The sequence below is a fragment of the Neovison vison genome, chromosome 5 (assembly GCF_020171115.1).
Source record: "Neovison vison isolate M4711 chromosome 5, ASM_NN_V1, whole genome shotgun sequence".
In the NCBI taxonomy this organism is placed as follows: Eukaryota; Metazoa; Chordata; class Mammalia; order Carnivora; family Mustelidae; genus Neogale; species Neogale vison.
In genome coordinates, this window is record NC_058095.1 from 14,919,028 (window position 1) to 14,942,797 (window position 23,770).

The window sequence follows — 23,770 nt, forward strand, 5'->3', positions numbered from 1 at the left end:
GAGAGTGGCATTGCTGTGTGCTGGCCATATAGTCACCCAGTCCCACATTCTCTGTCCCAGAGCGGTCCCAGGAGTGCACGCAGAAGCATGGCTGTAACCACTTTCATTAAGAAAGCCTCATAACAGACATAGAGCTGTCTCCTCACACCCAGAAATGTGAGGCTATTCATTTTAGCCTCACTTAGCCATCAAACCACTTTGGGGCTGGAAAGCCTAGGTGCCAAAGACTAGCCCTTCCGCAGGCCCCACTTCCGGGCCACTAGGAGTGGAGGCAGAAGAGGCTCATCTTTGGCAGGAAAGGAGGTGGAGGGTTTTGTTCTGTAACATGACTTGCAGTGTCTCCTTACCCCTGGAACTAATACCCAAAGAGCAGGTAACCTAAGACCCAGATCTGTCCCCTCTCTGTCATCCTGGCTGGTGGCCAATGAACCTGGGCAAGGGGGTGATTCCGCCCTTCGTCTCCATGGTGCTTCCCAGCCTGCATGGGCACCTTACCCCCTGCTGGTCCCTTAGGGGTAAGGAACCCTTCTCTGGCTCAGGCACTAAAAATGTCAGATTAAGGAAGTGCCCCTCCCTCTTCTCTAAAGCTGCTTTGAACCCTCGAATGCTCTCACTTTCCCTTCCCTCGGAAATTTTAATACCAGTTTAGAAACGAACAATAAAACCCCTCTTCCTTTGGGCAGTTACAGGGGTTGAGGTAGAGGGAATGGATACCCACAGTGAGGCCGAGTGGGGAGGCCAGGTCACCTTTGTTTCCAGCTTTCCTCCTTAACCCCTGCCCAGCTCATCTCCTCCTTAGACCTCAAGTTCCCCTTTCTCAACACCATTATCAGCCTGTTTCTTTCCTTCTGAGCTGCTTCACCTGTGGTCAGCTCATACTCCGCGCCCAAGCTGCTGCTTCTGTGGGGGCTGCGCAGTTGCCCCTGCAGACTCGTCCTGGGCAGGGGAGGGGGCCAGGCTGCCTGCTGCTCCCGGTGCTCTCCGTGCTCCCAGTGCTGCCGGTGCCGGGGAGGGCCGCACCTTCCTGCATCAGGGCGGACGCCTTTGAGAATTGGTGGCTGCTGTGCACACTGCCAGGAAAGATGCACATAAACACAATTTCAGAAGTGTGACACGCACACACACACCCCAGCCAGGGAGGCCTGGGCCTGCATCTCCACCCATACGTAAATCTTGCTCCAGAGAGGGGCAGGAGGCTGGGGAGGAAAAGCTGAGCGCCGCCTACGAGCCCTGAGGGGCCCTGCGGGAACTGAGGGAACAGTCTCGGGGCTGGGGAAGCCTGCCGCCTCCCCGGCCTCCCCTGCCGGGGACGGGGGCGCTGAGTTGTTCTGTTCCCTGGCGCGTGTGTGGGCCGTGCTCTGGAGCCACTAGTTCTATTCCTGCCACAGTGTGGGAACAAGCTATGTTTAGGGCTGTTTGGGAACAGCTTCCAGCCAGACGGCAGGCAGAGCCCGCCAGTCCCTGGGGCGAAGGAGACCCGGGTCTCCCGGCAGAGATCCCTCCAGGAAGCCGCTGCCCCATGTGCGCAGCACGGCTGAGCGCTACCCCCACCAGTGGGTGCGGGTCACCTGCCTCCTGCGCGCCTCCGACCTGTCTTGCCGGGTGCTGGGGCCGCGGCCGCCGCCGGGCAGAGGGGCAGGGAGTAGGGAGCCAGGGGCGGGGGGCGCGGCTTCTGACGCCAGCCCTGCTGCTCTCGCTTTGTTCCTTGGAACCAGGCACTTCGGAGCCTCAGGCCTCTCCCTTGTGTAAAGTGGGGTTAGGGTGCGCCGAGAGACTTGCTTGTCTGAAGGATGGAAATCTCTTCCCCCGGAGGGAGTGCCCTCTCGCAGGCCACGGCGCCCGCCCGCAGGAACCCGGGGTTCCTACGGCCGCAAAAACCCGCCACAGAAACGCTTCAGGACGGCGGGCCTTGGAGCCTCCCGGGGCCCTTGTCTATGGGGTCGCAGGAGAAAGCGCTGAGGGGCGGTGGTCCCGCCGGCCCCCTCGTGTAGCCTGGGGGCAGAGCACGCGGACGCCGGGCCTCGCAGCCTCGCGTGGCGTGACCGCGTGCCGGCCGCCGCTACCTTCTTCCTCCCGCGGCCGAGCGGGGGCGGCCTCTGGCGGCCGGAGGACTGAGCGGCCGGAGGGGGCGTGGGATCCCGGACGGGGCCGCCCCCGCGGGGTCTGTCAAACCGCAGGGCCCACGGAGCGCCGGGCCCGCACGGGGGCCAACCGGGGGAAACTGAGGCAGCGAAAGGCCCAGGAGCGCCCCAGTGATCCTTTCCCGCCGCAGGGGCGTCGCCGGGAGCGCCGTTTGTCCCGGGACCCCAGGCGTCTCAACCTGAACTCGTCCTCGCCCTGAGGCGTGCGATACACTCCCGCTCCGGGCCTTGCCTGGGTCCCGAGCGGGCCGACGGGGCTGCCGGCTTCTCGAGGCCGGCGAGCGCGGGGCCTGCGGGGACGGTGCGAGTGCCCGGAGTGCGGGGTCGGGGCGGGGGGCAGACAAAGGCAGGGGACTGAGAGCGAGGGAAAGACAAAGCACAGAGGGGGTCGGCGGCGGCGCCGGGGCCCCGGAGGCGGCTCCGGGCGCGGCGGAGCCAATGGGCGGGCGCGGGGCGGGGGCCGGCGGGGGCGGCGCCGCGATAAGGCGGTGGCGGCGGCGGCCGCTCGGGGACCACTGGCAGCGGCGGCAGCTCGCGCCCTCCTCGCACCCGAGGCGTCCCCCGGAGACAGACCCCCCGCCCCGCGGCCCAGGCCGGGGCCCCGGTGAGACCCGCGGGCGGGCCGGGGAGGGGGCCTGCATCCGTCTCACAAACCCGGGCGCCGAGGTGGGGGTGCGGGCGCAAGGACCGACGCTTGCGGGGTCCCGACGCCCAGCGCCCCCGCCCGTCGCTCTCGCCCGGAACCCCGAGGCCAGCGGCCGCCCTCCCGGGCGGGCCTCCGAGCGAGGACGCAGCCGAATCCCTCTGGCTGCGTCCGCGGGGGTCCCGGGTTTGGGGTCCGGTCCTCGCGGGCCCGGGGGCTAGAAGCGGGGCGCGCGGGCGGCGGGTCTGCCGGGCGGGGCGGGCGCGCAGCCCGGGAGCGCTGTCCAGGGGCTGGGCCGGCCGAGCGGGGGGCACCGGCGACCTCGGCAGCCTTGGGCCGGGGTCAGGCCGGGCCAGCGGATTCTCACCGAAGCCCCGCCCGGCCCGCTCGCCACTGACCTCCCCTAGTCCAGGCGGGGTCCCGAGCTACAGGGCACCCACGGCGGCTGCGCGGCGCCCCCTCCCCCGCCGCTCCCGGCTAACTCTGTTCTTCCCCCGACACATGGTTCCACTCAGGGATCTCTGTCCCTTGGGGAGCAGCGTGGGGGGCGGGCGGGCGAAAGGGAGAGGTGGGTGAGGGGCGGAAGTGGCAAGACCCAGAGCAACAGGAAATGACTTAGGGAAAGTCCCAACCGCAGCCCCCCAGTCCCCTGCCTGTAAACACTCCCACCCCACCCTGTAGGCTAGGGAAGGGCTTGTGGGGCCCGACCGACCGACTTCCCCTTGCAGAACCCAGCGGGTGCCGCGTCTCCACCTGGGGCCTCCATCACCCCCACCGAGCCATGTTCCAGGCTGCAGAAGCCGCCCAGGCCACCCCCTCTCATGTAGGTGATCAGCGGGGCGGGAGGGCTCCTCTCCTTCAGACGTCTGGCCTGGGGTGAAGGGGTGAGGGGCGGCAGGTTTGTCACCCTTTGCCCTGACCCTCCACCCCCACCCCGACAAGCGCCTGGGTTCTGAGTTGGTTACCGCAGTCATGGTCTGGGGCATCCCTCTGACCTGGCCCTGACTGGCCTTCTCCCTTAGGAAGCCAAAGGCAGCGGTGCAGGCAGCACTGTCCAGCGCTCCAAGGTAGGGCCCCTGAGAGTGGAGTGTTGGGGGTGGGGAGAAGGGATGGGCACGGGTCAGGCCCCTGGCTGACTCTCTCCCCCCAACAGTCCTTCAGCCTTCGGGCCCAGGTGAAGGAGAGCTGTGCCGCCTGCCAGAAGACCGTGTACCCCATGGAGCGGCTGGTGGCCGACAAGCTCATTTTCCACAACTCTTGCTTCTGTTGCAAGCACTGTCACACCAAGCTGAGGTGCGCCCTTGCCCTGCCCCTGCCCTCGCCTGCCAGCCCTGACCTGACCTGACCACAGTTGTTCTGCTTCTGCAGCCTGGGCAGCTACGCCGCACTGCACGGGGAGTTTTACTGCAAACCCCACTTTCAGCAGCTGTTTAAGAGCAAAGGCAACTACGATGAGGGCTTCGGCCGGAAGCAGCATAAGGAGCTTTGGGCCCACAAGGAGGTGGACTCCGGCACCAAGACGGCCTGAGGCCCCTCTGCCATCCACTGTCTCTGTAGAAGAGGACCTGGAGAGGGGCAGAGGGAAGGGTGGGAAAGAGATTGGACCTGGGCTTGGGTTGGGGGGCAGGGTGGGATGGGGATAAAGCCATCTTGCTCAGGCAGAGGGCTGGGGGGCAGGGCTCAGCTCCAGGGTTCCTTCATTCTCCCTGGGGCCAGGGTGGGGGGGGTCGTTTGGGAACCAGGATTGGGTTTTGCTCACCACCCTGCTTCCGACTTCTTTCAGCCTACCCCACCTCACCCCTGGCCCCCTGGGAGGCCCCCAGGCCCAGCTTCCCTATCTAGGTGCCTTTTCTCCAGCAAGGAGTCACCATGCCCCCTCAGGGTTCCAAGCTCCCTCACTGCCACCTGGGGCCCTCTGGGGCCCCCATGTCTCCCCATCTACCTCTGCCCTTAGCCTGGTTCTGAGCCATGGAGACCGGAGGAAGGAGAGCCAGCGTGCCCTGGCTGGGCCTCACAGAATGCCCACGAAAGCCTTGGGGGTGGGGTAGGGAGGGGGAAGTGGATTAGCCCCGCCCTCCCCTGAAACAAGAGGCGGGGCATGCCCAGTGGGGCTTGGGACCCATCTTGCACCACCGGAGTCAAGAAGCAGAAGCTAAAGCACCTGCCCTGCTGAGAGCCAGAGACTGGCTGGGGTCTGGCATGGGCCACGCTCCTCTCCTCTTGTCCCCCGTTGCTGCCGGTTCTGACTGTTGTGATCAACCCTGTTTTAAACATGTTTTAACAGATTCTGACTCTGTATTATGTGGCCTGATGGGGCAGTGGTCGGGGGGTGGGGGACTTTGTGGCAGGAAGGATGCAGAAGTGACAGGTGACATGGTCAGCCCAGAGCACTCCTGGCCTTGATTGGGGTGGGGGGTGGGGCTGGTGATGGGTGTGAAGAAAATGACACCAGCCTGAGAAAAAGAGGGGGTGCTCTTTTTTCAACAGCCAGGCCTCCGTGCTGTCATAACCAGAGTGGTTTTAGAACGGAAATTCCACTTTGCTTCTCAGCCTTGGGTCGGTTACAGGAGAGTCAGGACAGCTGGCTCAGTCGGTAGAGGATACAACTCTTGAGCTCACCCTGCACTGAGTGTGGAACTTACTTAAAAAAAAAAAAAAAAAAAAAAAGGGTCAGGCCATCAGTAGGTGATGGCCCATGGCCTCACTGCCTTTCAGTATACTGCAAGGCAGAACCCTTCTGCTGAGTCCTTGTCTGGAACCCCCTTGCCCTGGAAATCAGCAAAGGATGGTGGAAACCAGCAGATTCAGCAAGTACTGTTGAAAGTTCTGTAGCTCACTGTGTACTTCCCCATCTGTCCTCTTCCCCTTGCTTTTTCAAGCTCTAGAGTAGGGCAGCCACCGTCCCTGTCTCAGGTTGTCCAAGGAGAAAACAGCTTATCTGCTACTCTGAGGGACAAGTTTACTGCAGGGCAAGCAAAGCCAACCTGGAGGCCCCCAGACACCCGCACCCCGAGCGGATTATATGTGGGAAATCCGGGATGTCTGTCCCAGACCCATCTGTTCTGATTTCCCCAAACTGTCCGTGGGCTACATGAACTGGTAGAGCCAGAGGGCTGACTCCTGGGGGACATGCTGCCACTGCACCCGATATAAGACCGTAAGTTCCTAAGTGATGCCAAGCCCATAGGTCAGGGTAGGGAGCGGGTACTCAAACTGGTAGCAGATGGGCCACTGTGCTGTGAGAAGTGGACGCTGCCCCTTGCAGCAGAGCTGCTTCTCAGCAGAGGTGGCACTGGGTCTTCAGCATGAGGAGCACCGAGAGGCTCATTCAAAGCTGGCCCAAATTCTGCACGGGAGGCCTCAGATGGGGAAAGGGCAGTCTCTCCTTGCTCTGAGCTAAGCATCAGCCGCCGATAGGCCAGGGGAAGATAACAGAGAGGTGGCTCCTGGAGATGACTGAGCCTTGCCCTGCAGAACACGGCTCCGGGGAGGACTTCCCTGCACCGAGAAGACTCCTAGACGCCATGAAGTTCTGGACCCCAGCCACTGGTGACCCTTGGGTCGGGGGCGGCTGACAGTACCAGCTTGATAATCAGTCCCAACAGAAGCACACTCCGCAGAGCTCCTGGAAGTGGGGAGAGAAGGGAACCACCTCTGAGCTAGCAGTGGTCTCAACCAAGTCATCCCTGCCTAGGACCCTGCTTGGAGTCACTTCAAGTTCCCCGCTGAGGGACCCAAGCTGGCTACCAGGCACCATACCTGCTCCTCCTGGGAAAACACCTACTGTCTCCACTCCCCAACTGGAAGCATTGCCACAGGACCCCTTGGGTATAAATGATCCCTTTTATTGTAAGTAATGCGCGACACTGGCCTGGCTTTGCACTGCAAGCCCTCGGTCGAGATATAGTCCAATAACTATGGCCGCAGGTTCTTCTGCACGATCCACAATTCAGACACAGACACAGAGCTGAGGTGGATAGGAGGGGCAGGAGGGGCAGGAGGGCGGCGGAGTGTGGACTGTCCCCAGCCCTGGCCTCCCCACGTAGGTCTGGCCAAGGCTGACGTAGCCCATGGAATGCTGAGCAAATGGCAGCGCGGCCCTTCTCACAGCAAGCCTGGGGCTGCCGGGGACTGCCTTTTAGAATCCTCGGGCCCAGGCTGTCCTAGGCCCACAACTTGTTATCTGGGTTATTTAATATAAAGACAATAAATTAAAATTAAGCAACAGCTTGGTCCTGAGGATGCTGAGCCAGCATGTCCACAGTTTTTGGCACACAAAAAAAATCAGGGTCTTTCATTTTTTTGGAGTGCAGTGTTTGTTGGCCTGTTTGCAAATTCACTTGGAAAACCCATTCCCTGTGAGGTAAGACCCCAGGAGGTGGGGCTCTGTGAGAGCCTGAAGCTGGGACACACAGAGTCGTCTTGTCGCATCCGCACCATGCTGTTTCCTCTTGGGGAACAGGGACTGGGGACCGGGGTGTGGGCCCAAGGAGAGTGCTACAGCCATCAGGATGGAGTCGTGGAGAGGCCGAGCTGCCACGTGGCGGCTTTGGTCAAGTTGAGGGGCCAGTCCCCACCCTGGGCCAGGGCTGAGGTGGAGACAGGAGCGCATGCTCACTGTCTTCAGAGGGCTGAGCTGGGGTGCCTGACAGAGGCCCCTGGGGGAAAAGGATGGAAACAGAGGGGCTCAGGCCCAACTGGCACCGTGCAACACACATTCCTGCAAAACCAGCTGCTTTCGTTTTCTCTTCTCTCTCTTGAGGCGTCCATCACCTGTAACAATCTAGAATTGATATATATAAAAACCATCAAATATGATCTGAGATATAAATTAACAAGTACAAGGCCTCACATTACATGATGTGAAAAGGCTAAAAACAGCGATAGAAACTACATTCATAAAAGTGCATCGTCAACATACAACGAAGGCTTTGGCTTGTTCTGGTGCCCAAGGGGAAGTGGGCATGGCTGGCAATGAGCTGCCTGGCGCTAATCCCAAGCTCCCCAGAGAGGCCCATCCCTGGGCACTGGCGTTGTTATTGTTGTTGTTGTTGTTCCTTTCATGACAACTCCCAAGGAAACTGGGTGTTGGGAGGGAGGAGCTCTAGCAATAGGCACATTTTGGAGGGGAGGGGCCGGAAGAAAAGACCAGCGCCCAGGCTGAGGTAAATAAGGCCAACTCTAAGCTGCTTGGAGATACTGGCTCCCCGACCCCTGCTACCATTCCTCCGCTAAGAAGGGAAAGGGGTGAGACCTCATGGGGATGGGCGAGGCTGGCCAAGGAGGAACAGAGATGGTAGTCTGGGACAGAGTTGGTGACATCTTACGGGCTCTCCCTTCTACCAGGCAGAGAGGGCTCTGGCCTAGCAGGGTCACGAATCACAGACAGCCTGATCCGGCTTCCCTGGCTATCCAGAAGAGCCTGCCCAGGGCTCAGGGCAGCCAGCTGGGTCAGATCTCCTCACCACGCTGTCCATCTTCCTTTCTGCTCCAGTGGGGGAAAAGGTGCCAGGTCAGGAACACAAAGGCCATTACCTTCAGCTCTTTCCAATCCAGCCCAAGGCCCAAGCCCACAACAGGGATACTTAGAGCCCGAGGGCACACAGTCTCCAGTTTAGAAACTGGATACAGCATAAGAGTGACTCCAACTTGTAAAACAGAGACAATTGCATTGACAAAACGGGGTCTCCCCCCCCAAGTGGGGGCAGTTCCACACCTCAAGCCCCTGCTGGGGGAGGGGGGGTGCGGGGTCATGGGGGCAGGCAGGATGGGCTCCTCCTTCCCTGAATAAGGCAGCATAACATTTGCTTCATTCATCTTTGGTAAAGGACAGGGACTGGCGAAGCTGACCTGGGGGCTCCGGGGAGAGCATAGCCCCAGCCTCTGCCTTCCATTGGCTGTGGGATGCTGGGCTTTACCTCAGGCTTGGCTGGGCTAATCCAGCCCAGAGATGCCCTGGTGGTCTCCAGACATGGGAGGAGAAACACAATAACACTCTGAATGAAAGTAACACTATTCAGACCCTCATGTCCGTCCTGGGCCCGAGACCCGTGGGGCTTTGGCGCTGACTGCGGCGTCAACACATAGCCCTGAGGGGAAGGCCCTCAGCACTTCGCACACTGTTCCTAGCCCCTTCCCCTCCACGTGGAGCTTAGGATGCTGGAGCTCTCAGGTCTGGCAGGCTGGGGGCTCCCAGTCCTTGAGGCTGCAGCCACCCCACCGTGGCTCTGAGCCCCAGTGGTGGAAGGGGCGCAGACAAACGCTGGTTGGACTGGAGCCCCATGGTCCACAGCACTGCCTGGGAGAAGCAGCAACTTCGCGGAGCCCCTCGGCAGCCCCTTGCCCGTGCAGCAGGGGCAGCTGGCAACAGTGTGCCTTGCGAGCTCAGTACACGAGCTGTGCAAAGTGGTGTGTGAGCAGCTCCTCAGCTGAAGGTCTCTGGCGGGCCTCCACAAATATGCGCCTCAGGAAGTCCCGGCCGTGCTCAGAGATGTGGGACGGCAGCTGAGGATTGGTGGGCTGGGTGGCGATCTTGAAAATGGCAGCCATGGCTTCATACTCTGCCCAAGGTGGTTTCTCTGTCAGCATCTCTACCACAGTGCAGCCCAAGCTCCTGGAGAGAGAATCCCATGTCATCCCAGGCTCCCTGACTTGCTCACCATCATGAAAGGAGGTACCTTTCTCAGAACACCCTGAGGAAGGACTGGGCAAGCTGAGGGTTGACACCTCTGTAGGGGGTCCCCAAGGCCTCATCTACAAGGGCTTCATTGACCTACACCCACTTGGGTGAATCTTTAGATTGGGGAAGAGTCCCCTTGGCATGGACAGAAAGAGCTCTGAGATCATCGTGTTAGCTTCCTATTGCCACTGTAACAAATTACCATGAGCATAAGACATAACAAAAATGTATTCTGGAGATCAGAAGTCTAGAGCTAGTCTCAACGGGCTAAAGTCAACGGGTCAGCAGGGACTGTTCCTTCTGGAGGCTCTGCTCTAGTGGCTGCAGCACTCCTTGTTTCACGGCCCGTCCTTATACCAGTCCAGTCTCTTGCTTCCACTGTCCCATCTCTTGCTATCTACTCTCACCTGTGGCCTCCCTTTCGTAAGGACTCCAATTATCCTGAGCCACCGTGGATAATCCAGGATAAGCTCCCCATCTCAAAAATCCTTCAATTCAGCATTATCTGCAAAGGCCTTGCTGACACATAAGGAAACATTAACAGGGCGTGGGTTACTACATGGGCATCTTTGGGGAACCATTACTCAGCCCACCACAATACCGTTCTGAGGGGAAGAGATGCTCTCACAACTTCCAGGCCCTTTCAGAGGATGCACAAGAAGGAAGATAGAGCAAACACAGGCCATCTGAATGCTAGGAAAGAAAGAATCCTGCTACGATTCAGAGACTGACCCAGGCCTTCAGACTGGTGCTGCTTCTGTTAGGAATTTAGCAAACACTAGGGATGTCTTCCATGGCCCAAGTTCTCATCAGTAGCAGACAGGCGCTATTTGGGGTAAAGGCCATGCACTTGCCATATGTGCCGGGGTGGGCACCGACGTCCTGCACTCAGGGAGCCTGCCTCCTGGCCTGGCTACTGAGAGGTGAGTCTCCTCTTCCTCCCACCACAATGCACAACCCCCACAGCTCATTTCCAAGTTAGGGTCATGACAGCCCAGACGTGGAGAGGCCATCCCCGCACGTCCTCAGCACTCACCACACGTCTGCCTTCCTTCCGTAGCCCTCACCACTGATCACCTCGGGGCTCATCCAGTAGGGCGTGCCAGTGACCGAGCGCATGCCTGTGCCTGACATGCAGATGGTCTGCAGACGCTTGCTGGCCCCGAAGTCCCCCAGCTTCACGTTCCCGGCAGAATCTCGGAGGATGTTGGCTCCTAAGGCATGAAAGGGCAGAGGCTACAACTCTGGGCCCTAGAACACTTTCTACCATCCACCCTCTTCCCCTCACCACCAGGTCACGGGGCGGCAGGGGAGGACGGAGACTACCATGAATGAGACATGACGTGCACGGAGTGCCACTGGCTCCGCCCTATAGCACAAAACGATCACCACCATGGCCAACACCTGCACAGCACTCTACAAGTGGCTTCCCCAATTACCCAATCAATCCATACCAACATCCCAAGGAAGAAATTAGAGTCTCACTTTTCAGAAAATTCAGAATGGTTAAGTGACCAGGTCTCGGGGACCCCACAGCCCGTGCCTGCTCACCCTTGATGTCTCGGTGAACGATCATGTTGCTATGCAGGTAGGACATGCCCTCCAGGATCTGCCGGGTATACTTGCGGGTCACACTCTCTGTCAGAGCTCCGTAGGCCTTCAGCTGGTCTTTCACTGAGCCCTGCAGCCACAGGAGTCAGAGGGAGTCAGTTCAGAAAAGGATAGGGAGGGGGGCACGACTATTTCCAGCCCCCAGCATTGCAACAAAGGAGTGATTCAGGCAATCCCAGTGAGCGATGCTCCTGGCTTTGTTGGGGGTGGGTAACCAGGCAGAGTAACCAGAACGGTCCCCTTAAGCAACGTATGACCGAAATCCAGGAGGGAGGCCCCACCGCTCCAGGTACAGGCAGTCCTTACTCGACAGTACCACCACCTTATAAGCCTCAGGTCAGGGTGGCCTCTTTTGTGGGTGTCCCACACGCATGGAGGAGCACGTACCCCCGGCATGTACTCCATGAAGATGGTCAGAGTCTTCTCGGCACGGTCCCGCAGGCAGCCGTAGTACTGCACTATGCGCTCGTGCTGCAGGTTCTTCAGCAGCTGGATCTCACACTCCAGAGCGCTCACCTCCTAAGGGAGGGGCCTGGGGGTTACCCTGACTTGCAGGGTCCCGTTCCTGCCCACCTGGAATCAGCTCCGGTTGCCCTAATAAGTGACCTTGGAGGGGTCTGTCTGCCTTGGGAACTTCAGCTGGAGCAAAGGGGAACTCTCTTAACCATCTGGCCCTGGGATGCAATGCTGGGCGACCCATGGGACAGTGGCACTCCCAGGCTAGAAGAAGGCAGACGCTGGGGTGGGAGAATGGGTGTAGGGACTGAGTTAAGGTAACTGCTGCATTTGTTCACTGAGATTGAAGTGTAGGCCACACTCGAAGCTGAACTCCAAAGCTAAGCTCCTTCCTGGATGAGGGGTGAGAGGCATTCCTTGGGGAGGGTGGGCAGGTACTGCTCTTTGTGGCGCTGGCCACTGCCTCTCAGCGCCGGTGGTTTGGTACTTTGGCATCAACTCAGCTCCTTATACCTAATGCCTCCCCCAGGGGATCTAATGCTTCTTTGGACCATAGTCTCTTCACCCCATGGCCATGGCCAGGGTGGAGAGCAAGGGAACTTGAAGAATGATGGGGGAAGCAACGTGTAGCTTTTTGAGCAGTTAATCTACACAGTGAGACAGGAATTTCTGTTAAGGGTGGGTAACTGGAAGCCAGACCATGGGGAAGGCAGTACCTTGCTTGTCTCAGGGCTGTCTGGATCAAACTGGACTTGTTTGGAAGCAAGTTCACGTCCTGTGTCCACATCATAGCACAGATAGACCCTGCCAAAGGCACCCTGGCCCAGGAGCTTCCCACGGCGCCAATTGATGGGGGCACTAGGAGCTATAGGAGAATGGAAGGAAGGAGCATTAGCTCAGGCCCATTATTTACTGAGATCTTCTGTTAGTCTCCAGAGGCTCTGTGATGGGACCTCCGGCTCAAGACCCTGCTCACCCAGCACCCTCCCATCTCTCAGCCCAGCATCTCCACCCCCATCCGGAGCAGGCTCAGTGCCCTCCCTGACCAGTGAGACCGCTGAGTCCGAGTCCTGAGAGACAGAGGACTGGCTACCGTCATGGTTAAACACTCCTCTGAATGGATCAGATACCTTTACTTCCTAAGTCCCTAAACATCTGAATATGGCAAAGACTGAGGAGTCCGTTTAAACACAGAGAGACTAAAGACCGGAGAGGGGGAGTGGCATGCCACACCACAGCGGAGTGAGGCCTAAGGTCCAGGGGATCTGCTGCCGACCTACAGGCTCTTCCAGTGTGGTGAGGCTGGGCCACAGCCTCCTGCTGACCTCTGGGTCAGCCCCAGGGGACCTCTGGCCTCCTGCCCTGCCACCTGTCTGAGCACCCCCTGGGCATTCCATTCTGGCCAGGGCCCATTCCTCACACTTGGTCGGCACATTCCTCTCCTGCACGGAGAGGGCATTCTCGCTGTCCGCACTCCGCAGGCGCCCTCTGGGGTCCAGGTATTGCACTGCCAGACCCATGTTCTCGCCATTTGTGCTCAGGGAGCGGCTGGACGGCACCAGGGTAAAGAGGTTGCCTTGATGACGCCGTATTCGTGGAAACGTTCTTCTGCCTGAAGGGATGCAGGAGCCAGGGTAGAGCAAGTCAGACCCCTGGCCACGGGGCTAAATGTGCAAACCACATCATCCCATCTGCCCTTTTACCTAATCCATGCCAGAATGGCTAATGTCCCAAGCACCCTGAGAATCAGGACAAAAGCAGGAAATTAGGAAGCAGCCACGGATGGTTCAGGAAGCCCTGGCCAAAAGGAAGGCACAGGGCTAACCCTCAGCACCACATCACTCACAAGGCCAATCCACTGCTGCAGTCTGTCTTCGTAAACCTAAACCTTTACGGAAGCTCCATTCTGTCTGCTGCCATGGGGCAGAAGAGGGCGCTGGAGAGCGAGCACCATGGGGCACACTAGGGATTCAGACCAAGGACAGTGTTCCCAGCGGCAGCATCTTGGTTTCCGAACACCGCCCTTCCACCCATCTCCCCTCTGTCTCTAGTGCCTCAAGTGTGGCCACAGCTCCTCAGGAATAAAGAGAACATTTGGCCTGGAGGGCCTGGGCCCAGCCGCTGGCAGTGGCTTTTGAATGGCAAAGCTCTACCCATGTCCATTCTGAGGCAGCCAGCAGGGGGCAGGGTAGAGGCATTACTCACCCTCGTTGTAGTCCTTGTGGTGCACAGACACGTGGTAGCGCCGGGGGTAGGTTCCACCTTTGACCCCTTTGTCATACAGCTGAGTTTCCCGATCTGAGTAAGACAGAGGAGATGAGGAATTGCTGATTTGGGGCAGCTCGGTGTGAGTGAGCCATTTAAGCCCCTGTGTCACCTGAGACCTCAGAGCAGCAGGCCAGAGGAGAGTTAGAATACAGTCCTGGCTTCCCAACTTGGCTACCAAAAGCAGAATGCCTGCTGTCCCAACCAGATACCCCGTGGTGCTCTTCCAGGATCTGGGGAACTCACCCGAGAACTCCTGTCTGTTGTCTGGGAAGCTCTGAGCTCGGGACATTCTTGATTTGCGGAAGGATGGGCTGGAAAAAAAAAAAAAAAAAAACAAAATCACAATGTAGACTTCAGCCTACTTCAAAAAGCTTCCCATGAGGGCAGAAGACAGGATCTCCAGATAGATTCTCTTTTCTGACTCCCTCCTGCATCATTACACGGGACAGAAAAACCAGAAAACAAAATATCCAGACTGCCTAGCTTACCACAATGCCTGCTTGGTGTGTAATCTTTCCTCACAGTTTGGGAGGGAAGCAGAGTTTGAGAGAAACAGCCCTTTTCTGAGTTCGGCCTACTGCTTTCTCTTTAAGAGTTTGAGGTCCAAATCTGACAGGTCCTGGAAGAATCAATTCATCCAGCCCTTGAAAACTCCACCTTGGAATCTGGCACACCATTTTCCCTTCTCGCCCTTTCCTCCCACCTTGGTAACAGGGAATGAGTTGCAAAACATCTCTTGCTCAAGGCAGTAATAAAAATAACACCACCAAGTATCTTCCTTTCAGACTAAGCAGCACCCCACTTTAGAGATAGGGAAACTGAGGAATGGAGAGATTAAGGGAAGCTATTTGACTTATATTTGATGGGGAGGTGGGCTCTATGAGGCTCCAGATCCTGTAAGGAGGAGAAGAAAGCCCTATGCTCAAGTGAGGCCAGGCCTCAAAGGAGTAAGTCCAGGTCACTGGGTTTTATTCCCAAGGAAATGAAAACAAAGCATTGGAGGGACAGAGGCAAAACCCAAGGATCAAGTGGATATGTTCCGCTATCTTTCCTAGAATTCACTGGAATGGTCCTCTACCTTCCATGTGATACTGCCTTTTGAGAGGGCCCCGGGTCAGAAACAGTCAAGGCAATGACATGGGGGCCGCCTCCTACTTCACAACTACTAGACCTTCCATGGTCTTGTTCTGCTGCCCACCCCACCTCCCAGCCCTGCTTGGCCATAAAGCTTAGGAGATAATCCAAAATCAGAGTCAGTCCCTATCCTGGCAGTCTTCAGTTTGTGGCAGCAGCTCCTGGCACTTTTACCTGGGCCTCCTTGCTCCCCTGGTTGAAGAGCAAGCCCCAAGCAATGCTATGAACTGGGCACCAACAAGTAACTATGACTGTACTCTATGACGTCTAGAGGGAGGACAGTGTTCATCAGTTTGTAGATCTGTTAGGAAAGACAAAGTACAAATTTGGCCAGTACCCATGTGAACAATTTATCAGTTACACAAAGGAAAAAAAAAATCCCTAAACTTGGTCCAGCCCTAAGCCCAGCCAGCCATGATCAAATATGCTATTGGGCATAACAAGGTCAATGTGAGAGACTGGCTGGATCAGTGCCAAAGCCAACTCTAAACATACCCCTGCTGATGGGTGAACCGGCTCTATAGAACCATTTGGTATGTAAAAGACAGCACTTGTTCCCTCCTAAAGTGTGAGAACAAGATTACACACCAAGCAGATACTGTGGTAAGCTAGGCAGTCTGGATATTTCGTTTTCTGGTTTTTCTATCCCAGTTTCTTACTCCATCAGAAACACTTGGAGGAAAAAAAAAAAAAAAAGAAAGTAAATGCACGGGTAAGAATTCAATATCTGCCCCCAAAACATTGAAGGTTCACTACTTCTCAGGCCAGATCACAGCAATGAGGCCAAAGGCACTCGAACTGCATGTATTACACAGAAACTAAAAACAAGTAAAGCGGTTGGGATAACAGAGCAAACATTTAATGCATGTGACTTGCTCTTGTGAGCTACTGTTACACTCACCTAATTACACAAACATAACATTCTCACAGTACTTGAAAAATTAAGGAGAGGGCTAGGCATCCCATAAAGAGGTTTCTTCCCCAGAAGCATGATGTTTTAACCGTGGACCTGCAGACTGCCGTCTAGATCAGAGACATACTGGCTAACTCTGTTTCCTCAGCCCACCAGTCCCAAACATGCCTACGCACTAGCCCCCAAAGCAGCCACAGTCCCATACCTGTCTGCCGACCTGTCCAAGGATTGGCAGCTTCCTGACAAGGAATTTTCAGCACTGCTCAGGGGATCCAGTATCTGCAAGGCAAGTCACACAATAAAACCCCAGCCCCAGCTCCAGGCCCAGCTAGGTAACTCAGGGCTCACTGACCTAGCCAAGGCCAGCAAAGAGTCCTTTTTGTCAAACTATGAAAGTACCCTTTCTCTGCCTGTGCAGTGGGAAGAACAGTTAGGAAGGTACCATTCTCCCCTGTAGTTTGAAAGGCAACTTCCCAGGAGGGAGAAAAATGCCTGGCCAGCATCCCAAGGAGCTCTGCCAGGCGAGCAAAGCAGAGACACTACTTCTCGCGTTGGCATTTTGTTGGCTCATGAACACTGGGAGCCCGGCACGGAAGCTGGTACTACCCCGCAGAGGCTTCCATGGCGTACGGGTGGGACTGTAATGTTTCTGTTTACACTTCATAATTTTAAAATTTACAGAGGCAAGTATTGCCCTTGTTTCACAGGCCACTGCAGGTCTAGGAAGGTTAGGAGAATTGTTTCAAGTCACGAAACTAGCATTATGCAGCTGATACAGATGAAGAATGTTCCTGGTTCTCAAAGGGAGGCAGTAGGTATCTACGTAAGTTAAAATGTTTCTCTAGCCCTTGGTCAATGAGGTAACAAAAAGCCTTCAGGTTAGCTTTGTCTCCAACTCATGTCCCTTCATTTTGCCCGTGGGTGGATTCCTTATCAGAGTATTCATGGTCTGAGATCCAAAGTTAAACACTACAGAGGGAAGCAAAAATCAGAATTATGAGAATTCACTAACAACATTCATAAAATTAGTTTCCAACTCAAATTACCCTTTCCTATTTAATACTAGGGTCCATCTTGCCCATAATTTAAAAGTGAGACCAGTTAACAGAAGAATGTGCAAATACAGTAACACGAAAGGCATGATGATGAAGGATGAAGAACACCAAAGATTCAAGAGAGGCCTTTGGAAAATCCACTGAATCCTATGAAGGCTTCTGTAAAAAAGGGCCCTCTTTATAACAGTGTCGCAGCCGTCAAAGGGGAAGTAAAGGAGGTTACATTGTGCCAGCAAAATTTCTGTTAGAAAAATTAAGCCAAAAAACTTAACATGAATCATGCTTTTGTTCATTCTAAAAATTAGCAAACAGATGCAACTACTACCTTAATCTGATGAAAGAAAAAAACAAAATAAACCTATCTTAGTTTCACTTTTCAAGAAAGTCCCAGTTGAATATTCTTTCACTATATACTACACTGTTTTGGTCTCTGTTAGGTGGATTTATCTTGAATTGCTGGTTACGAGGAACAATTCATTTTAGCTAAGGGGAAGGACCAAGGCATTTCTTCTTTGGCCTCTGTCTAAAAATCTGTCCTCACTAGGAGTCCAATACTCCCACACCTTCCAAGAGTAGCCAGGTAAAGCAAAGATGTAAAGGGACCAGGATATAGGTCCATGGGGAAGGACAGAGACAAAAGCAGTGAACTCATTCGCAATCTCGGATTTTACACCGAGTCACCTCTAACACAGCTGATGGCCAGAAGTGCTCTGGCTAGAGAAAACAGAAAGGATGGTCAGTAAAATACCCAACAAGTGAATCCTTAACTAAAAGCACCCCAGGTCACTGCTCTAAACATAAATTTATCTGGAAAGCAGGAATTACAGGAAAAAAAACAGCAGCGATGTAAAGGGCTTCCCTTAGTCTATGTACTTTGGATAATGCTTTATAGAAATTAGCTATCACTGGGAAAGAAAAGTTTGAAGAATGAGTTTTAGGGGAAAGAAAAGTTATAAGGATCAGTTCTCTGTAAAATCCCTCGTGTGGTGGTACTGGCCCTTGTATTGGATGCTTTGCTCTTAAGAAATTTCCCTTTCCCAGACCAAATCCTAAACATTTTTAAGAGCGGATCTTTCTCTTATGCAATCAAAGCAAGCTTATCAAAAAGACTTCACAATGAAGCTGAAGATCTCACTCTTGCTGAGTTCACGAAGCCAAAATGCCATTTTCCTCAAGTGAGCCACTAGTTAAAAAGTTAGCCCTGAAGATGGGTGAGCCATTGTGGTGGGCATACCCTAAGGGTGGCCGCCACAGTGAGTCACAGTCTTGTATAAACCCCTCCCCTAAAGTAAGGGTAGAACTGATTGCTTCTAGTCAAGACTATGGCAAAGGGGGTGGCATATTCATTCCTGTGATTACGTTACGTTTGATGACTCCATCTTTATTACAGACCAAAGCAAGAGATTCTCCTCTGGCCTTGTAAAAGCTGCCACACTGTAATAGAGCCATGTACCAAGGAACTGAAAGTGGCTTCTAGGAGCTCAGAGTGGCCCCTGATCAACAGACAGCAAGAAGAAGGAGCCCTGAATGGAGGACCCCATTAAATCATGCCTAGGTTCCTTACCCAGGGAAATTATAAAATAATAACTGTATGGTGTTTTTAAACTGTTAAGTTTGTGGTAATTTGTTGTGTAGGAACAGATGACTAATATAGCTACCATCATAAAAACTCACCCAAAGTAAGCATTTCTATAGTGTAATTTGGATATGGTACACCCCCTACCTTTCATCAAGAAATAGTAAAACTAAAGTATGGCTGATGAACTACAAAATCTGTCAGTTTAGGATTGGTCATATGTTCAACTCTGCTGCTTTCACCGGCAGTTGTAAGGAAGGGTTCCAATGGCAGAGTGGGGTTCTGCAGGGAGCCCACTGAGAGCAGCTCAGCAGAGCAAATATCTGTCAATTGCTCATCCAACACCAAGGTGCCTGGTAGTTTACACACTGTTCACGGCAGGAATTAACAGTTGGCCCCTAAAAAGAATAATCCGTATCTGGGAAGGCCTAGTTTACAAAGGAGCTACTGGATGGGGTTCAAATCCCTTAGCTCTGTCCCATTCCCACGGAGAAACCCCATTACAACCTTGGTTGGACACATGCCAAGGCGCACCCCGAGCCCTATACTCACACACTGCTCGCTGGTCTCCGGGATGAACTCCCCCTCACTGTTGATGCTGGTGTAGGAACCCTGCCGGGCAATGCGCTGCTGTCGCTCAGGCACGTAGCCAGGGGGAGGCGAGCTTCGGCCAGGGTTCTGGGAGCCTAGAGCACAGAAACAAGACCTTTTACAACAGAGCCCAGAATGTGTGGCAGAGAGCAGCAGAGAGGAGGTGAGGTCAGACCAAACATCTGTTGCAGAGGCTGGTACCAGGTAGGAACTCAGCAGAATTCCATTTATTTCCTTCACTCTATGTGGCAGATACAAATGGGTTAGACTCAAGATCCATTCTACTGGGGCGCCTGGGTGGCTCAGTCATTAAGCATTAAGTGTCTGCCTTCAGCTCAGGTCATAATTCCAGGATCCTGGGACTGAGCCCCAAGTCAGCAGGGAGCTTGCTTCTCCCTCTCCCACTCCCCTTGCTTGTGTTCCCTCTCTTGCTATCTCTCTGTCAAATAAATAAATGAAATCTTAAGAAGAAAAAAAAAGACCCATTCTAACTTTCTAGTATGGCTTCCTATATTTCAGAAGTTAATCAGCTAAAAGCTATTATTCCTAAGACCCCCTAAGGTCTGGCCAATCAGATGTGCTTGGGTGAGATTTAGTTGGCTGCCTGCGGCTCCTACTGCTCCTGGGCACAGTCACAGGAGCCCTGGTTTGTACGCAGCGTTATTAGCAGAGGCCCCACACCTGGAGTCCAGTTTTCCTGACATCAAGACGCAGATGCAGTCATTCCTATGTACGTGCTGTGGACCAGGGCAGAGGGGCACTGTGCTTCTGAATCTGGTAGCTTCCTGGTTACAGAAGAAGGAGGAGCTCTGTGGCTTCTTAACCTAGAATCTGTTTCTTTCTCTACAATCACTCTGTAAACCAGGATGTGCGCTAAGTTTCTTCTTCCCCAAACTAGTTAGAATGGATTCTACCCTGTGCACCTGAACCCCGACCAATACACTCTGGAGTGAAAAGGTCTTACACATCTGACAGAGAATGAACCAAAAATATCTCTTGTAAGGGACTAATTAGAGAGGAAGAAAAACTTACTTATTGATGAAGTCCCAGACAGTGGTCCAAAGTATCCCCAGACAGGATGAACTGCCCTCAGTCTGTTACAGGGATTATCTAGGTGAAGCCTCCCTGGGATAAAATACCCAAGGCCCTGGACACCCATTCTCTCCTTTACCAGTTGCCACTGAACTCTCCCCTGGTTTTACAGGTAGGATGGGACTGGCTTGTATGAGGCCAGCCCTACAGACCCAGGAGAGGCTGGGGGAAAATAGCAAAGGTTCTCTGAGCTTTTATTTCCAGCCAGAGACTTTCACTTTTTCCAATACACACCGCTGCCTGCAGAGAGCCAGCCTTGCTATCTGATGGGCAGTGGGCCAGGGGCTATTGTGCACAGGCCCACAGCTTGGGGCAGGAAAGGGAAGTCTCCCCAAACCAATGGCTATCAGAGGAAGCAAATGGAAAAACCAGGAGTTGGCAGAACTGCTCCAGAGCATTTTCAGTTTTGTTTTTATCTTCAATTCAGAAATTGGGGGCTAATGAGACATACAACAGCCATCAAGAAGAAATGAGACAGGGACCTTAACGGGTCAGGATGCTGGGCTGCTAGACTCACCAATGTGCCCATTATTAACAAAGACATGTTGTAACATATTAACAAAGACAGCAGTGAAATAGATAGTACAACCACAGTACTATGCAAGACAACTTATTCTAGGCCTTGGAAGGCAGGTGTGGTGGGGATGGCAAGCTCTCTGGGATGCCCTTCCCTAGCATTCCAGTTGGAACTTGCTCTGTTCTCATGAGGCTGTTTGTGTCAAGGGGGCCCCATCAGCAGCAGCTGAAGCAACAAAGCAGAGTCATCGTCCTGTGTGCAGAGCAGCCCACAGCTCTGCACCAAGGTGTTCTACACACAAGGAGAAAGCCACGGCTTGAAGCTGCTGACCGGCTGTAGTTCTCCCAGGGCATGCCAGCCCTCGCTGTCTCCTTAACCCATAGTGCAAAGTCCGAGCAAAACTCTCACCGAAAGCTGAAAGACTGGCTCTCCGATTCTGACCCTTCCATAGGAGACTCTGGTCAGGAAGCTGATGCAGTCAGGAAGTTCCCTCTGCAGGGAGTTTTAGGGTTTGGGGTCAGTGTTAATGTGCAGGTCATTGCAAGTACAAAGAGATAGCTGTTTTGGCCATCAACTATTTTCTCGAAATCCTGCTGTCTCTTGCTGGGTAGATGAGACTGGGGGAGGAATCAACTCTGGGAAATCTTGAGCAGTATTTTTCGGTGTGCTCCCACTGGACCAGGCTGTGCAGAACAGAGCTTCTCAACATTTCATCCCTTAAGACCCTGAGAACATCCTGGATGTTTCAACTTCCAAAATTCCCATCTGATTTTGAAGTTGCCACCACTACTAAATAGTTTCTGGTCTCATCCGGCATCACAGAAGAGTTTAAGGCGAGGAGGAAAACCGGTGGAGGTGAAAGAAGCTGCCCTGTGTGATGGGGGGCTCCACTCTTCGAACTGAACCAGGGCAGGAGGCCTGCGCTGCGCACAGCTCTGTAACCAGCTGCTGCCAGGGGCTCCCTGCAAGTTACCTCATCTTTTCAATACTCTCTCCTCCTCTGCCTGAATTTTTTCCTCCCCTCCCCGTTCCCAAGGCATCAGGCACCCTCCACCTGCACTCCCCATGTCACCTGCAGCAGAAGTCACCTTCCCCATGTCCCCTTGGCACCTGCGTCATTCCCTTTTCAGCTGACTCTGAGCCTCCCTTCTTCGTGAGCATGCTCAGTCTCTAGTTTATAGCCTTGACCTTCCTTCTTGCCTCTCCTGTAAGCCACTAACCGACCTCTGTTTCTCTTTCACAGCCAAACTCTTTGAAAGAACTGATGGCCTCCACTCCCCCACTGCCCGTTTTTTAGGGGCTGCAATCTGGCTTGCTTCACTGTGGGACTGCGGCAGCATGACGAGGAGCAAGATGGAGTAGGACCAGAGACAAAGGCACTTAAGGAGATGCATTAGACCCAGTGGAAGTCAGAATGTGGCAGGGACAAGTCCTGCATTTGAGACTTGGCTGCGTGGTTTAAGGGCACCACTCAACATATTATAGAAAAAAATGGTGCTTGAGCTCAGCTTCAAAGGTGGGCAGAATTTCTATGGGCAAAGATATAAGGAAGTGCACTGTCACCTAGGGAAATTCCACCTGCCTTGTCTGAAGATCTCCCCACAGGGGTCTTTTAGGTTAACTCATTACCTAGTTGTTGTTTTTGTTTGTTGCTTATTTTTGTCTTTCAGCATGAACTAGTTCTATTAATAGACTCATTGGTTTGAAAAAAAATTAAATTCAAGGTATGTATATTATGATGGGGCAAACAAAACACAAACATGACAGCTGGTTTCGAACAGTTAAAACCTGTCATATGAAAGGTGTTATCTTTGTATCTGTGTTGCTCAAGAGAGCAGTACCATAGTCACTGGGTAAAGTGAGGGAAGGCAGATTTTCAATTCAGTATAAGGAAGAAGTTCAAAGAAATAGCACGAATTGGGCTACCTTGCACCTTCCCATCACTGAAAATGGTGCCATGGGGGCTGAATGACCCTCATGTTGCCATTTCACACTAAATACTCACAGGTTACTTCATATTGGGGGAGGGAGGAAGGCAAAGCCCCCTTGCTCCTCCTGCTTGGGGGCTGAATTGCTAAGGCTTCTCTTTTAACCCCGTTTCCTTCTTCTTCTTCTTCTTCTTTTTTTTTTTTAAAGATTTTATTTATTTATTTGACAGAGAGAGATCACAAGTAGGCAGAGCAGAGACCCCCCGATGCGGGACTTGATCCCAGGACCCCGAGACCATGACCCTAGCCGAAGGCAGTGGCCCAACCTACTGAGCCACCCAGGTGCCCCTTAACCCCGTTTCTATTGCAAGGACTTCTCATGCCTGATACTTAAAAAACTGATTCTCCCCTCTTCCTGTTTTCTTCTACTTCCAGAAGGCCTTACACTACCCAGCACAGCAAGCATTCAGACAACTGTGGATGAAAACAACAAGTTGTGTCTCTTACCCCTTCCAGCCTGGCTGGTACCATGTAAGGCCTCTTCCCACCCTCTCCTGTTTCTCTGTTCACTCCTATCTGTTGTCCTTTGCAGGTTCATCCTCCTCTAGTTGGCCACTAAGTGTCTGAGTTCCTAAGGCTCAGCTCTCGGCTTCTTCTTCCTCTGTAGTCTTTGCCTAGGGCCTCTCATCTGGACCTGTGGCTTCACCTGGACAATTTCTAATTTTTTTTTTCTCATCCTGATTTCCTCTCCTTTGAGGTAGAGACCTATATATCTACCTGTTCATTTGATAGCTCCTCTTAGCTGTCTCAAAGCCACCTCCAATTCAACCTATCTAAAACATCAGGTCTGCCTCTTCTCAGCATGGGAAACCAGGCTCCCATCTCTCGTTACTGTCCAGTGAAAGGCAGGGCCATTTATCCAGATCCATAAACCAGTAACTTAACCTCTTGCTCTTTCAACATTCACAAAGTCAATCCAATCCCACAGTGGTTCTTAAACCTCTTAGAACCCTTTTACACTTTAAAAATCAAGAACAGGGGTGCCTGGGTGGCTCAGTGGGTTAAGCCTCTGCCTTCGGCTCAGGTCATGATCTCAGGGTCCTGGGATTGAGCCCCACATCAGGCTCTCTGCTCAGTGGGGAACCTGCTTCCCCCTTCCCCCTTCT

General features: G+C 54.0%; 2 protein-coding genes across 3 annotated transcripts in view; one reads left to right on the forward strand and one right to left on the reverse strand.

Moving 5' to 3' along the window:
- The first annotated feature begins 2,654 nt into the window (after positions 1 to 2,654).
- LIMD2 (LIM domain containing 2) lies at positions 2,655 to 5,075 on the forward strand. Its single transcript, XM_044250369.1, has 5 exons — positions 2,655 to 2,745; positions 3,513 to 3,607; positions 3,807 to 3,851; positions 3,938 to 4,077; positions 4,153 to 5,075. Exons 2-5 carry the CDS (start codon positions 3,566 to 3,568, stop codon positions 4,310 to 4,312), a joined length of 387 nt encoding a protein of 128 aa, XP_044106304.1. The 5' UTR covers positions 2,655 to 2,745; positions 3,513 to 3,565; the 3' UTR covers positions 4,313 to 5,075.
- Positions 5,076 to 6,613: 1,538 nt separating this feature from the next.
- Positions 6,614 to 23,770, reverse strand: part of MAP3K3 (mitogen-activated protein kinase kinase kinase 3) — a 62,821-nt gene continuing 45,664 nt past the window's right edge. For both annotated transcript variants that reach the window (XM_044247653.1, XM_044247655.1), the window contains 10 exons: positions 19,029 to 19,162; positions 16,051 to 16,124; positions 14,042 to 14,109; positions 13,736 to 13,828; positions 12,951 to 13,142; positions 12,247 to 12,395; positions 11,462 to 11,593; positions 11,015 to 11,144; positions 10,500 to 10,677; positions 6,614 to 9,397 (listed from right to left, as the gene is read on the reverse strand). In XM_044247653.1, coding sequence (XP_044103588.1) covers positions 9,169 to 9,397; positions 10,500 to 10,677; positions 11,015 to 11,144; positions 11,462 to 11,593; positions 12,247 to 12,395; positions 12,951 to 13,142; positions 13,736 to 13,828; positions 14,042 to 14,109; positions 16,051 to 16,124; positions 19,029 to 19,162 — 1,379 coding nt within the window. In that variant the 3' untranslated portion in view covers positions 6,614 to 9,168. The remainder of the gene's footprint in view (positions 9,398 to 10,499; positions 10,678 to 11,014; positions 11,145 to 11,461; positions 11,594 to 12,246; positions 12,396 to 12,950; positions 13,143 to 13,735; positions 13,829 to 14,041; positions 14,110 to 16,050; positions 16,125 to 19,028; positions 19,163 to 23,770) is intronic.